This window comes from Dendronephthya gigantea, unplaced genomic scaffold (genome assembly GCF_004324835.1).
Source record: "Dendronephthya gigantea isolate DGI-Jeju-01 unplaced genomic scaffold, DenGig_1.0 000013F, whole genome shotgun sequence".
In the NCBI taxonomy this organism is placed as follows: Eukaryota; Metazoa; Cnidaria; class Anthozoa; order Malacalcyonacea; family Nephtheidae; genus Dendronephthya; species Dendronephthya gigantea.
This window is the reverse complement of record NW_021163023.1, coordinates 2127650-2144409: the sequence shown is the minus strand read 5'-3', so window position 1 is coordinate 2144409 and position 16760 is coordinate 2127650. Positions and strand designations below refer to the sequence as shown.

Below are 16760 nucleotides of genomic sequence, written 5' to 3'. Positions count from 1 at the left end.
TTGCCTTAGAAACAACACGAGAGCATATACCGGTATAGTACTGGCCGCATCTCAAGTGTTGTAAAATCAACCCAGTTATCTTGTAAAACGCAAACAACACCATGCAGATTTTCTTGTAATTTCAAAGTCGCCAATTATTTGTGCACAACAGTGAGAAATGCTTGCAACTAACAAAAACAGAGGTTATAGAAAACATTAAGATCGCTGCATCAATCATACTTCAGCGCTTATGGACATTCTTATACATTTTACAATATCCCCTTACATTTTATGCACTCACTTCATTTTCTTAATGAGGATTCCGCCGCAGTTATATGCCTATAAGGTAATGTAAATATACTGGCCTGCTGGGGTATGTGCCCCTAGCTATAAGTCAGTTCTGCTGAAAGGTGCAGATTAGTGCAAATACTTCCGAAGAATTGGTTGAATGCTGTTAGTGAATTTTGTTTCTGTTTTGTATGCGAGTGTATAGTACGCTGACGAAATTCCCTTGAAAAATACAGATGTGACACATCTTACTGGCAATTAGCTGATCTTAGTCGTACAAGGTTGTTCTTTGATGAACATAAACAACAGGTAAACGAGCATTGTTTTGATTACTTCAACCCTCCGTCATGAAAGTGCTCTCTAATATCTCTCGATGATCTAGTATATTAGACGACATGGGAATGCCTTAGGGTAATAAGAAATTAATCATTATGTATATAGGAGATGACCTCTTTAACGGTTCTCCACTATATAGGAAGAGGACCCTGAGATATTCTCAGTGTTGCTCTATAAGCTGAGGAAAAACACGCAGTTCTCGTCATTGGCAAATTTTTGCTCAAATACCTACACGTAAAAATAGGCATGATCGTTTTCGGAAGGACACAATTAAACAGAATCGTTATAAAGAACGCACACAAATGACATTCCGCGATCCTCAGAACATGAAACATGCTTTTTCATTACGACAATCGGTTTTTTAGCTTCCTTTCAAACCTCAATCAGAGGCTCTTGCACACGTAAATAACGTGCGAAAAAGGACGCCCATGCATAGTAGACGTTGGCAATTTGAACTTTGAAGAGCTGATTACAGCAAGTGAAAGACTCGCTGCCATTTCTTCACAAAGAGTTGAAAATATTTTATAACACATGCCACGATTTTACGTAATAAAAAGACTATTTTTGCTCGCTATATTTCCTGCATTAAATACATAGTTAACAACAATTAAAAGTTATAAATATTTTCCTTACCTTATACTAATATACGATCTATAGGTCTTCTTCAAACAGCGTAAACGAAATTTATAGCTATCTTACGTCACCTGGAACTGGTTGTGAAACCTGTAAAAAATTTTTTAAAAAATTAACTACACATTTTTCGTTTGTTTTAAGACAATTCGACAAAATTAGAAAAGGTTTTCAGGTGGTTGCTATGATGATTAGTAATGTCTACTTTTTGGGTTATGGAAGGCCTTTGGATTATGATTTTTTGAAGATGCAATAGCAGGGGTATTGTATTAAACTAGGGTTCCTTGATTTTCGCCGGCCTATAAGTCGTATGCGAGGACTAGAGACTAGAGGCTAAGTTAAGGAAAACTAACTAGATGTGCAAGAAATGGAAGAGATTGAAAAACTACACGCAAAGTACAATTTTTGTTTAGTTTTGGTATGAAACTGTTTAGCGTTCGAGAATATTCAAAACATGTTTTGCGACAAACAGCTATACACACAGGCGACCTCTCGCCTTCGCAAAAAATTGGTTAGAAGTACCCAGAGCAACGTAGGGACAATGTTATAACCGAGAACAAAGCGAGCTTTCATCTATTCAACACCTACAGCCCACGTATTCGTCGTTAAAGCGACTGGAATGAAGTTAGGGACCAAGATTTCTCTCATACCGAGAAAAAGAGATCCTGTTATGGTTTGGTCTTTCATCACGTTTTGCCAAGAAAGGGAATCATAACTAAGACGACGACACAAACATCATGGCTCAAATTAGAAATAAATTCCTTGGGAATATTATGAGTTATTGGGATCGTGCATTATTCTGCGTTTCCATGACTCAGGAAGGTATTTGACCTAACACACTGCATGCAGCTATACCACGCAGGTGTGGGAGGAACCTGGAAGAAGTTCAAGGAACTTTTTGAATATTAGGAAAACTTTGCCACTCAAAACTTTGCTACTCAAAACTTTGCCACTCAAAACTTTGCTATTCAAAAACAGGCAAGTCTTATACTAGTTATAAAGGAGAGAACATTGTGTATAGAACTTTATATTTAAGCTAAAATATTGTGTATATTTTTGTGTACTTTAAAGAAATCAGTTTAAAGCTGCACTCCTCGAAATCTTGGATAATCGTAGGTGCATGTTATTACAGAGAAAATCTCAGCCAAACTAGTTAAGTTTGTACTAAACCATTGCAATGTAGTTAAAAACTTATATTTTGAACTGCTGGATTTCGTGAAATAAATTTTGGCACAATTGTGGTTTGGCCGTGTTTTAACATAAAGAGGAAGTAGTTTCGTGATAAGGAAAACTCGGGACAAAGATATTTGAGTAATTTGAAATCAGCGGGATATCTGTTGTTATGAGCAGAACCAATGCGCCAAGAAGCTGCATTAAATCGCTTCAACTATTTTACGTTACAACAGCATAAAACCACGCAAGTATTAAGGAAATCCTACATAAATTGGCAATTATATTAAATAGTTATATAGCTATCAGTCTAAAGTTGTCCTTTCAGATCTAAAAGCTGTTTTAAAATGTGGGCCTGTTGTGAATTTCGGCAAGAAACCTAAAACTTATAATCATAGCTACCAGCCGCGGTCACAACACTCAATACGGCTAGCCAGAACACTTTTATTGAACTGTTCTACTATATCGTGGTCATTGCACTAATGTTTACTCATAAGTATTAACCCAAACTTCTCACAATATTGCCTTGGAGTTTCCTTCGCTTGTATCTATGACTATATGTACGTGTTTTAAAGTATTCTGTGTATGCTCGTCTAGTATCGCGCCATTGCCTTATCGGGATAATAATACGGCTCCACGCTTAATATATATTATATCTGCTTTTGTTTAATATTCGCAATTCTATAGGATGAGATTCCCTTTCAACTAAGCCGATATAAAAATACCAAAATTACTATATAAGAGTGGTTTCATGGGGTGATATTGCTAACTTATATGCAAAAACATTTCATCCTTTCAAAAATGCCGTCTGCATGCATGGATTATACGTAAAAGGATATGGCACGCGAACGCTGTTGTTTTATGTGTCATTTGCTCTTAGAATAAAAGAACTTCCTTCTTTGCTGATACGTGGGTTGTTATTGCACGAGACTGAGCCCTTATTATACCACCCCTGAAATATCGCTTGAACGAAAAGTTTAGCCTCGCCATTGGTGCGAGAATTTGAACTGGAATTAGGTTTAAAATTATAAATATAGGTTTAAATTTATAGCCCCAGGAATCGGATGTTGAAGCTATAGCCATGAATTGTTTTACATATATAGGAATGTATTTGAATTGAATTAGATCGAAGCGTTAAATACTAGTCTTACCCTAGATATATACAAAGGACTTCTATGAAGATTAAGCATTTGTACATATGCGCAACAATTCTGAATTTAGTCCAATTTTTTTTCAATTTTAACTCAACACTTGTACTAATTCTCAAATCGTGCGCGCATTGCATGCATGTGAATGTGATTTGAGGGAGATAAATTAGAGTCATCTATCCGGAGTTTATCAACACATAAAACGCAGCCAAGGTAAGGATGCAAGGGAATGATTATTGTCGTTATAAATAAGTCTGATGCATTAGGCGCGGCGTGATATCGTGCTGTGATACGACGTGATTTCATCAATGATCACCATCAAGCTATTGGCAAGCGCGATCTCGAGTCACCCCTTGAGATAAAGTAACTATCAGGAAAGTGTTTTGCGGTGAATGTTAATAGCGCTTTGTGTTTCCTACCAGTCACGCCCTGTAATCAAGTCGAGGCATCACCAAGGAAAAGCATGAGAGATATAGCGCTCGCTGTGGTCAAAATAGCCGCTCAAGAATAACAACGGTGTATAACATGGTAGAGCTTGGCTCTTCAGGATGAGATGATCCTTACTGGACCTCTAGGAAGAACAATTTAGAACTGATAGAGCTATTCATTATAAATAAAGTTAGTTTAGTTTAGGTTTCCTCCTGTAGTAACACTGGATCAATTAGAGATGATCCTTACTGGACCTCTAGGATGAACAGTTTAGAACTGATAGAACTATTCAGTATAAATAAAGTTAGCTTAGTTTAGGTTTCCTCCTGTAGTAACACTGGTTCAATAAGAGATGATCCTTACTGGACCTCAGGAAGAACAGTTTAGAACCGATAGATCCTTACTGGAGCAGCTTAGAAGTGATAGAACTTTCCAGTATAAATAAAGTTAGTTTATGTGGAAACGGCACTTGATCAAGCAGTGAAGATTAACATTGGAACTCTAAACACGCGTGGAGATACGTATACATAGGATTCGAGTTCTTTCTAAAATGATAAAACCGCTCCGTCTCCACCCTCTCCTCTTGAAACTCTAGTCTAGTCGAACTGCTTGCCAAAAAATTTCACGCCCTATTGCAAAGGATGTACGCCTGTAATCATCAATCGACTATATAAGGATGTCTACTTCGACATAACCTTAAAAAGTTTGCGGAAATGTCTATATAGAAATGTAATGGCTTCCACATCTGTTTGAAAAAATGGGCTTTTGCTAAGCGCGATGATCGCAAAATGTGGTTAGTTTATTTAGGAAAGCGATAGTTTGCCTGCCGGAAATGTTTCTGGTAATTTTTCAATTGAAGAATAAATAACTCTGGGTGGTTAAAACGATAAACGATCAGAGGTATTTTCACAAAAGCTCAGTTTTCAACAAGTCTATACTAATAAATGGTGTGATTAAGATTTCACAAGATTGGTAAATGGAGAATTACAATATCACCCGCATGCATGAAAGAATGTCAGCGCATGTATTTTTGTAAACATTTCAAGTACTTCATGCAGAGAATGATATATATGCTAGGCCTGTTTTCCAGCGCAAAAATATTTACAGGACGCAAGGCGGAAACGAATTTCAGTAGGGAGAATTGGTCATCGTGAAGAATCTTGACATTTATGCTGGAATATTGCGAATTTCACGAGAGAGAGATTTGAGACACGAGAGAGAGATAAAGTATAGAGGGAAGACGTACTGACGAATTCAGACAATAATTCGCATATCTGCATATGATCTCCTTATAGTCGCTCTGACATTGGAAAAAAATTATGATCTATTATATAGCTTGAAAAAAGTTCCGCAATAGTTCCCATCGGTAAACTTATGGACTCAACTAACCCCATATTCCTGAGGGAAATCATCAGAATCAAACATTGCACAATTCTCGAACCACGAAACTTTTCTGATAGAGGCAAAACGAAAATTGCCTTCAGCCAGACATCATAATATCCAGATCAGTGATTAGATTTTTTCGTTTTTCTTGGAACCTGATATTTTACTACCAAATTCTATACTTTTTACAGCACCAAATAAGGCCAGGGAGAGCAATAATCACAGGCTATATTTTTAGTAGGCTTATCTCACTTTAATAGTTGCGTTAGAACGAGATAATCTATACCTCTATTTGGTCTTATATCCTGTAAACGTTTGATATAGAATTCCATAATGCATAAGTATATTGGATAGCTCTATCTTTTCTTATTGATCCAGTGTTACTACAGGAGGAAACCTAAACTAAACTAACTTTATTTATACTGGATAGTTCTATCAGTTCTAAACTGTTCTTCCTAGAGGTCCAGTAAGGATCATCTCTTATTGATCCAGTGTTACTACAGAAGGAAACCTAAACTAAACTAACTTTATTTATACTGGATAGCTCTATCAGTTCTAAACTGTTCTTCCTAGAGGTCCAGTAAGGATCATCTCTTATTGATCCAGTGTTACTACAGGAGGAAACCTAGACTAAACTAACTTTATTTAATACTGGATAGCTCTATCAGTTCTAAACTGTTCTTCCTAGAGGTCCAGTAGGATCATCTTTTACTGATCCAGTGTTACTACAGGAGGAAACCTAAACTAAACTAACTTTATTTATACTGGATAGCTCTATCAGTTCTAAACTGTTCTTCCCAGAGGTCCAGTAAGGATCATCTCTTATTGATCAAGTGAAACTACAGGAGGAAACCTAAACTAAACTAACTTTATTTATACTGGATAGCTCTAAATCGTTCCTTATAGGGAAGGGATTGCCTCATATATTGATCCAGTTTATTGCAGGAGGAATCCTATAAACACCAACGTACCCTATATATGCTTTTAAAGGGCATATGAACGCTTTTGTTTATACTAAGGTAAGTTGCCATTGATATTTAACACTTCCAGAGCTTGCTAATCTGTTATATTATCCTCGATTTAAACACTTTTAGTGCTCTTTAAGCGCGCTATGTTTCAGGAAATCATCAAGAATCAGGGTCAAACCCCCCTCCAAGTGATAAACAGGTACAGACATGCACTGATCGCTATACAAAAACCTACTTTTGCGTAACCTCGGCGATGTGTGCGGTTTAAGACTTGTCTGCAGCTCACGCAAATAGCCAGAAATTGAGATCACAAGGCTTAAAACGAATCCCTTAACAACACAAACTCTTTCCGAATCTAAACATGCATGGATGGCTAGCTAGGAATAGAGATGAAACATCCGATTTACGAGTGTACAACTACCGCATGCACTCTGCCCTGTACCTGCAGGAAAGGAGTCGGAGTTTCTTCAAGAATTAAGGCAAAGAGCATTACATGCGAGAAAAATATGTAAACTCTTACTGTAAGACCACTTTTACCGCAGGCAGAACTCAGAAGGATGCCAAAACGATAGGGTAAAAAGACGAGGTGAAATACTAAAGAAGGAAGTACCTATATGGGTGTGCATTACAAGCTAATCGGTTAAAACAAAATTTTAAGTATATCAGTTTGAATTTTTTGCCTAAAAGTTGTTCACGAGTGTAAATTGTAGATACTTTTCGGCTGTATAGATATATTTGGAGTTCATGCCTGTTTATGGCAACTTAAAATTACAGCAACGTCGAAGGAAATAATTGAAAGTTAATTTTGAAGAAGCAACTCGTAAGATGCCTCGAAAGCAAACATCTGGTTGAAAAAGTAAATATGTGTCGGAAACGATTAAAAAAGCTTAGTGATTACTGATTATTAACACATAACTCTAGTCATATTCGAATGGGAAGCCTTCGTATCTATCAATGTACGCACAAACTTCCACAGAAAACAATATCAAATTGGAATCGCCCCCAAGCAGTATATTATCTAGTTGAAATGTTTCATAAAATCTATGGTACAGATTATGTAACCATTCGGGAAAAAAATGCTGGATTTTTTTTTCAGAAATATAGTTATCGGCTTACTTAGCTTGATTAAGATCTTAACCATATTTGGGGTGAGGAAAGATCCTCGACTCTCAGAACTAATTTTCCGCTCGGGAGGTAAAACTACTTTTCAACACTGCTCGCATTTTGTTCACGTGAGGTTCATCTACGCGGTAGAGATTTTAAAACAAACACGAACGACTTTCATAGCATATTCAGTGATGTATGTAGACGACTGTTTATTAGAGAGGCTACCGATCTGATTAGCATTTTCACCCCAAAAGTTAACGCCCAATAGACTTTAAATAATTGCATAAAAAATTAAGAGTTCCGATTAGTTATTACTAAAGTTCCATTCCAATATTTTTGCGACACGAAAATTTACATACTGGAGGTGTGAAATTCGCGAAAAAAATGCTAAAGCCTCTATAAATTAATAACATTATTAATAATGAACTCATGAGCCAATCAGGTAACTTTCTGTCCTTAAATAGCATTGAGAGGCTACGCAGTCTGATTAGTCGTCACGAAAACAAATGATGCGTTAAAATATTGCTACTTATTGCTCTTAAAAATAATTGCATCACTCTCTCTGGTCGAGACGCACGGTTTCCATGCAACAGAATACGGCCAGTTCGTCACAAGCGCTCACAATCTGGTTGAGATTAAAGTGCATATTCTCTGTCATATGTCATTGTTCTCGAACTATTAATACGAGACGCTATTTGAGAGAGCGACAAAACGTCGAATCAAGCTGTTTCGTGTTTCGTGCTGGGCTGTGACCTCTCACTGTGCCCTTGTTACAACGTGGCATTATGTCACCTATGAAACGACAAAATCCCTTCCTGATTGCAATAAATATCCATCTTATCTATCACCTAAAATCACGATATTATACAGTCAGTTCCCATTTCACCCTTAATGGCCAGGTTTTTTTTGGGACATAATCACTACTACGAAAAGGCCTATTGCCACCGAATTCTTAATTCTGGCTTTTGTTGCATTTAAGGGCGTATAGCCAGACTTTATCTTCTCCATTCAGCCCATAATTATTAATAAACTTCACTATGGATAGACACTCAATGTAACTTGCATGTTTGGCTGTAATAGGTGAAAAGAGAGACTGACAGACAGCCCTCTTGTGTGTGAATACGTTTGATGATAGAATGCAGGTCTGCCGAAATTTGAACCCCAGTAGAGTTTGACCTGCCATTCGGTGTGCACGTGAAACGCTGTTAAACACTTCAACTCGAATGAAATAAACCAAAAGCTGTGATAGCAATGATACAATTTTAGTTGAGGAATGGTGACACCTTGATTACGCGCATATTTAACTTGTAGTGTATTGTAACCCTGATAAAAGTAGCTCTCCTATAGTTTAAATTGCCATTAATCTAGTACCTGTCGAATAAGACTAACGAGTTGTAAAGGTAAGAGCTCGCATGATAAATGCTTTTTCAGAGAACCTTCCTATCTCTGAATGAATTTTTTATACGAGAAATTTCATAAAATCTTTTTTTTACGTACAACCACGACAGCTCTAGTTACAACCGCAAAATTGTTTACATATGCACGATACACGATCGTTGAAAGGTAGTAATGTCGTACATGGTTCTAGCAGTCTAGAGCTTGTCTCCCACTGTTTATCGAATGTGAAAAAGATCTATATTTAGGCATAAGTTAAACTGTCTTTCTAGTCTCTACATAGTCTTCATCCCGTAGGTTGCGTGATCGCTAGAGCAAAATGAAAACAAAGCATTTATAAAACCATCAAAGGTGAAAGAAATGTTCTGACGCAACAAACATTCACACACTGGTTGTATAACTGAAAATATTTATTGTTTTACCAACGGCGCACTGCTCTGGAGTCTGGACGAGGTGGAAGTCGGGTGGAGGTCGGGAAGAAATATCGTTTTTAGTTTGAAACATCTCAAATTTAATTCGTACAGCACGAGATGAGCTTACGTAAATAATTCTATTCCCACTACACGTCAATCGTCACTTGAGATGATTGAGAGAGAAAGGCAGACGGGTCACAACTCATAAACTATGTTTGCAAATCTTTTAAGAGGTGCGATAACTTTGTGTATGGGACATAATAGTCTATGCAGCGAACTTGTCTATAAAAATAAGCTATAGATGGGCGCCATTTTATGAGATTATACTCAATCACATTTACTTAAAAGGCAACATGGTACATGCCTTGTGGATAATCATCTTGACCTAATGTTTATTTATTTTCATTTTAACGCACCAATTTGCGCAAATATTTTCATAACTTTTAAGATCAGATCAGCGTCAGTTGCATTCATGCAGGAACGTTCCAATAAATAAACCACTGCAAGTCATTAACATAACATGCGCACAAGCTGCGCGCAAATGAGACGCGTCTAGAGAAAAAAAATGCGCCTGTTATTAAAACGCTACAGTCATACACGACAGACAAATATTTTAATTGATACCAAATGCTGCACATTTTAAAAATATAAACGACGTGCTCGATAATCGACGACCTTTGCTGTACTATAATGACTTATGCCGTATTGTATCGAAGTCAAAAGATCTAGACTTCGCTGTGTACTACCGTTAATTAAAGATCTGGCATGTTTTTCAACGCACTGACAGATTGCAATTGTCAACACCGTCTTCGTATATCCACCGCAAACGCCTTTTACATATACACGGCATATGCTTGCTATTATAAACGCCAAAATTCACGACGAACAAAATCATTTTAATAACCCTGTATGCGAAGATAATTGCTTCGAAGCTGAAGGGTCTTTTCTGGCAAAATCGTACCCGAACTAGAGTAAAAGAACTATAGAGTGCTCATCTCAGTCAAATGCTGTGGGCATCCTTCATACATTTGGATGAAAACGACTGCAGATAATGCAAGCAGCTGAACTAAAAAATTACCGTCCTTAAAATCGGACGTTACATTAAAACCATTACAAACATTTTATTTTGAAAAATTTCATGATCCGTAATTGTGATTAATCCTAAATGGATTACTGACGTGCATGAATTTTTATTAAGATTCCGGCAGAGGGAGTTCTTCTGAGTTCTTACTACCCGCAACAATTTTATAATCAGAGTATCATGGGTTTATTTCCTTCCGTATATTTTCACCGAGTTATTAGAATGAAGGAATATTTTTTCAGGAAATAGGAAAGAAGGTAACCATAAGCAGACAAGATCACGACAAGCGTAGGTTTAATTATTAAATGTTTTAATCTTCAGAGAACGATTAAGATCGGAAAATGGTTGTATACATAGACATATGGTTGTTTTGATCTTTAGAGAACATTTAAGATCGGAACGGAGCAGGTTTTGTATCTAGACATGGTTGTTTTGATCAGAATTACTGTATCGCAATGCTGACATTGTGTGTGGTACGCAACTACAGTGTTGGCAAAGCAACCAGTGCGGAAGCAGCACTCTTCGTGATCATAATATTAACTGTACGCTAACAAGATCACGGCGCTATCCGTGGCTATCTAAACAGAAGAGAGGGCTTTGCAATGACGGTGGCCAATTGCAGATAGACAAAATTAGAGTAATAAAATCAGCAGGATAAGAATCACAACCCCCCTACAGTCATATGGTACATCGTAAACTATTTGCTGTGGCAATTTCAATACATCGTAGCTTATCACTCCAGTAATCAGAGCCCAGACAAAATTCTTTCAACTGTACTATATATACTTTTAAAAACAATTCACACAATCAGCGAGGTGCTTGAATGAGACCACGAAAATTGAAGAAAATGCACTAGAAATTGATTCGCCTTTTCTTTATTTGAATAATCGAGTTTGCATGGTGAAATATCTTCAGGTATTTTCGGACAATCTGCACTCTATTGAATTTAATATCAGGCACATTTAAACTTGCACATTTTGCTGCGATTAACTTCTTTTGATAGATGTGAACGAGTAATTAGTTAGGAATGCTCTGATGTATAACAGCTCTTATTTGAACATCAGTAACTAATTCACTCGTTCACATCTACCAAAAGAAGAAAATCGCAGCAAAAATTGCAAGTGTAAGCGCGAGTTTACAATGCTTTACCATTAAAAGAGATCTGGGATTATGTTCGCTAGACCTAAAATCTTGGGTCTTGTTAAAAAGCAGTTCCGATTCTCCGCATTAGCGCGAATCTAGCGTGATCGTGTTCTGACATGTATGTTTGAAAACATATTAATTAAAATACGCATTGATAAGTAAATTTCGTACCTCATTAATGATATTTAAATTTGCGTCTATTTATCTATCGTATAATCAAACACTTCCTGGGCAGCACTGATGTGCACGAAATACAAAACTGTCGAGCAAAAAAAAACCAAATCGCTCGAAATCTTTTTTAAAGCACTATATACACCATTTCATACCCAGTGAAATAATATACAAAAGGAAATCAAGGTACTCAGCGTTTAAAAAACCGCTTCTGGTTAAAAATAATTGGACTCTATAGTCACGCAATGCCCTGACAGCTCGTCTAATTAAAATTTTCACCCGGTCACATTGCATATCTTTTTATTTTTCGCAGGAGAATTTAACAGGTAGGTAGGTTGAGGTCGTCTTGTAACAAGGAATCATATGTAAATTATGTGGTATATTTGTAGCGCACGTTTACCGCACGTTGCCTACGGGAGTCCTTCAATTAATGCTGGTGCAATTCAGGTATTGAGGTAAATATAGCTTAAGTAGAGCTCATCGGTACAGTATTTGCCTTATTAAGATCTCTTATGAAACGCTTGCATACTATGGCAAATATGTTGAAACATAATATCATTCAAACCGATGCATTCTTTCTCGATTGTGGTCAACTAGAGCGTGCATAAATTGACAATCCCCGCAACCAGTTGCTAAAATCTGCTGACATGACAATGCCGACGGCAAAGGCCTGCAAATCGGATTTCAATCAATGTTTTTCGAGCACAGGAATTGAGTGGTTCTATCTGATAAGCGATTGCGAATCGCGTGTTTTTGTATAAAAACATCATTTTGTTTGTACTCACAAGCACAGCATCTCGCACATGCCATAAACACGATTTTCAAATCACTCCAAGGATTATTGATACAGCAGGTTTCAAAGCCCATCGAATCAAATCGTGCGCACTCATTTTAAATGCAAATTCAGAAGCTGATACACAAATTAGTCAAAATGCTATATGCTTAAGCATCGACATGAACAGGTAGGTAGAGCTGCAATCACGAATTATTTTCCCGGGCTACGATTTCAATAACCCGACTTCACCTTGCGTCTGATGCACTTTGCCGCAGAAATGCGCAGAATTTGCAGGCCTATGTTGAGCTAAGAAACCTGCGCTTTCCACTCTCACTCGTTGGACAACGTCCCTGCAGGCGATCCACGCGTAATGCACGCAAGTTCTGGCCTAACATCATGACGCGCCAGCGAGCAGAATTTTTTTAAAATTAAAAAAATCAATTAAGGTCACATTTAAGCATAACCTTGCGTTAGCATTTGCATCCAGTCCGTCTTTGGGGAAATTGAATACGGTCCGAGTCACCGCAAAAATGTGCGAGAATGTCGATGAATTGACCGCAAAAAAGGTGCGCAAACGGGGATAAACAAACCGCAAAACCCAAAACAACGATGGGTGGTAACTAGTGTACATGTTCACTTTGAAAGGGGATTCTTTGCAAGGCTTTGGGAGAGAAACCTTTGTTTGAGTAAAGCTGTAAACAACCGTAAATATTATAAGTCCGTGCAAATACCGAGGCTGCTAGTGTCAAAATTTATAACTGCCTCTTAGACTGTCATGTGGTTTTCCTCAGGGGGGGGTGGGGGGGTGGTGAGGGGGAGGAGGGAAGGCGCGCGTGACATACAAGTACGAGCACCGCGCCAAAACATGAGAATTTAGGTAGAGTTCTTCGCCAAGTCGTGATGTGGTGATACATTCGCGCAGTACACACAGGATGCAGCGCGCACGCAGAGGAACCACGCCTCGACACGCAAGGAACGAGATGGTATGAAAATATCGCTGACAACGCATTAAACAACGCTAGATCAGATTACGCGCGTTGGTCTGTCAACACGACGTCAATAGACATGAAACAAACCCAACCGCAATCAACGCTTCTGCGTCAAATTTGAAATTTGCGCAAATTCTACGCACAGTTCAGCGCGTACCGTGCAACTGGCGTTGCGCACGAACAAGTATAATTTGCGCGTTGCAGAAATTGCGCGTGCATGACAGGGATTTTGACGTTTGGAAAACTGTCAACGACGATAATGACGTTTTAAGATGCGTTAATTGAAGAAAGCCAGGTACTTTCCGCAAAATGCAAGGGGACACCAATCCAGGGTTCCCCTGCTTTTAAATACAGAGTCACGAAAATTCGATCTTTGATTTAGGTTCGGGTAATGTGCTGTGGCCGGGCCGTTGTCACAAAAACCAATAGGGGGCTGACATTAGAATTCTAGAACTCGTTAATTGCAACTATTTCTAGCAGCAATCGGATTGGGTTGGTTCAACGTGTTTATATAATATATATCTGTAGCGGACGCAAGGGCATATTTTAGCCTATAGAATACCGCGAATGTCACACGCCTATATTAAGGTGTCACATCATGAGGACGCGAGCTGTGATTGGTCGATGCGACGCCGATGCTATCAAGTTGGCCAATCAGGATCGAAAATGCGTTCAGATTGTTTCCTTATGAACCCCTTGTGCGGAAGGAAGCGATAATCTCATCACATATCCAATTATATATCTGGTATGTAATTTTAGGTCTTGTACATGCGCTGCACACACACTCTCATATATATATACTGTCATATTAGCTGTAGGACATTGTGTTTTGGACGAGCGAGCTTGACAGTACACTATCATCGGACGACGAATCACTATGGACCCAAAGGCTTTTGCTAATGGAAACTTTGGAGCGGTCGAAGGCGAGCCTGGTATGAACACCGCTATATCAAAAGCCGTGAACAACGTTTTAGAAGGCTGCGACTGGAGTCTGTTGCCGCTACCACTCAGAGTTAATGGTAGCCACAAGACCAAACCGCATGTGAAACGACCTATGAACGCGTTCATGGTCTACGCACAGGTAATAATCATAATTTGCGTTGTGCAGAAACGTCTGTGCAGCTATTTTTCATAATCAGCGCGACACTTTTTCGCTTCAAATAGCAGTTCAATGTTATTGTATATTTTATGCCAAACCAAGTGTATGACAGCACGCTAAATTAATTCGTTCACCAAGCGCTTGCGATGTTTTCTGAAATGTATTTGTGTACCACGAGAGTTCTAAATAGCAACTTTAAACAAACGTCTAAGAGTTTTTAAAATCCGCTTCGCCAATATCTACGTATTAGTCAAATAAAACATTAAAACACAATAACAGTTTATTGGATAAAAGTTAGTGTATGATAAACGGACGTCAAATCTCTGGACTTAGACCATATGTTAAAACACTCATTCGTAAAATTGTCTAGAGTTCATAAAGCACAGCAAAGGGCATATAACTAGAGTAAATATGAACACGCTAAAATAGCTTAATTGGAATTCCAAAGTTAGTGTGGTGCTTTAACATAACCTAGGGTTAACTAGGGCCGAAGTTTAGCGGAATTGGGTGTAAATTTCTTCTCTTTTATTCAGGCAGCAAGAAGGAAACTCGCTGATCAGTTTCCGAACTTGCACAACGCGGAATTGAGCAAGACTCTCGGGAAACTTTGGAAGCTACTGGATGAACGGGAGAAGAAGCCTTTTATACAGGAAGCCGAGAGGTTGCGCTTGAAACACAAACGCGATCATCCCGATTACAAATATCAACCGCGCCGAAAACGGCAAAAAGGAGAAGCTAGCCCAGAACACACAGATTGCACAATCACCGCCAAAGATATCTTACGTGTTTTAAAATCTGACAACGGCGAGGAAGATGAGGACGAGGAAGCGAACAACATCGACAGACGTGCGAGTAATACGGATTCTGAGTTTTCAACGAGTTCGTCTCGGGCAAGCACACCTGAGAGACAAGTGAATTTGGATGAAATCGACACAAGCGACCCGACGCGACAGCCCGACTTGGCGATCGCGTTCAGCCCGACAATGGTTTGCGACTCCGGCGTGAAGAAAGAACCAGGCGATGCGCTGGACTTTGACGACGTAGGCGATCTTACAGGTGATTTGATCTCTTACTCTGATATCGAGGGAACTGACTTTGAACAGCTGTACTTGGCCAGTACAACGGGAAGCGTGTTTCATAATGCGCTATCGCCCACACCGACCACGTCAAGCAATAACGTTAGTTCTAGCGGCAAGCAAAGCGCATCAAGCAGTGTCTATCATCTTGGATCCTGTAGTCCTCCCGAGACACCGCCACCGCAGTTTTCAACGACAACTACGACCAGTCAAAGCATGCTGCCGTTTATAGCAGCGTCGACGCTTAACCTAAGCAGCGACGTGGAGCAATCCCAGCTACTCTATACGTGTACCCCCCAACCTAGCCCGTTGAACACGGCCGACCATGAACTAATTATGAAGTACCCAACCGCTCCTAAAATAAAAGTGACCTCAAAAATATCGCAATGGTCCAGTTACACATCGCTGTAAAAAAGATGGCACATAGCCAGCCGGTCCAGTTGCGCATCGCAGAAAGACACCCTAGAGACCGCCGCGCAAAGCATAGTTAGCATAAACGACGAATGTCGACGGCCTAGGACACGCATGCAATCGCAAACGAACAAATGTTTAACAATTTGATATATTTAAGACAACCCATAGACATTTCCGAGGACTTGAAGTAGCAAACAGGTCTCGATTTCACGTATGAAATTTAGAATTTTAAGAATTAAGGTTATGTAAATATAGCGATAGATATGTTTGTTTTTAGGTGGCTGCTCCTCGCTCCTGTATTTGTGTGCTATAAAATTATACATTTTTTACACGTTTTCGTTGTTTGTTTTACCGCAGTCTCTCGATGGGGAGCTTCGAAATAACCCCAAAAACAGTTCCACTTACTTAAGTATCTACTGTTTGTCTGCGATGTTTTATGTTAACAAAACAGGTTCAGCGTTTCGAAAACATTCTTAATTGACAGTGATAGCTCATTCTGATCAACTAGCAAGATAAGAATTGTAAAAAAAACTACATTCGACGCGGTCACTTTTAAATATGTTCTATCTGAATGCCATGATCTCTACGTTGCGATCTGTAATCGCGTCTTCGGGTTATCATATCCGCGATTTAATGAATTTTATGCACAAGCCTCATGAAAGCGTTAAGAAGTATTTAAAACAAGCCATTTATGGCGAATTTGCGCACGCCATTCACAGATGAAATCTGTGCGCAAACGGTTTTTATTGGCGAGAGATAAGAAAAT

General features: G+C 38.7%; 2 protein-coding genes across 2 annotated transcripts in view; one reads left to right on the top strand and one right to left on the bottom strand.

Annotated features, from left to right (window-relative positions):
* The window catches only part of LOC114519435 (transcription factor SOX-2-like), a 56742-nt gene that overhangs the window by 23510 nt on the left and 16472 nt on the right, over window positions 1-16760 (bottom strand). Inside the window, exon 4 of the mRNA XM_028539560.1 lies at window positions 1237-1326. The gene's annotated coding sequence lies outside the window, so the exon portion shown is untranslated. The remainder of the gene's footprint in view (window positions 1-1236; window positions 1327-16760) is intronic.
* Window positions 14095-16327, top strand: LOC114519668 (transcription factor SOX-9-like). The gene is made up of 2 exons (XM_028539843.1): window positions 14095-14486; window positions 15038-16327. Exons 1-2 carry the CDS (start codon window positions 14283-14285, stop codon window positions 15989-15991), a joined length of 1158 nt encoding a protein of 385 aa, XP_028395644.1. The 5' UTR covers window positions 14095-14282; the 3' UTR covers window positions 15992-16327.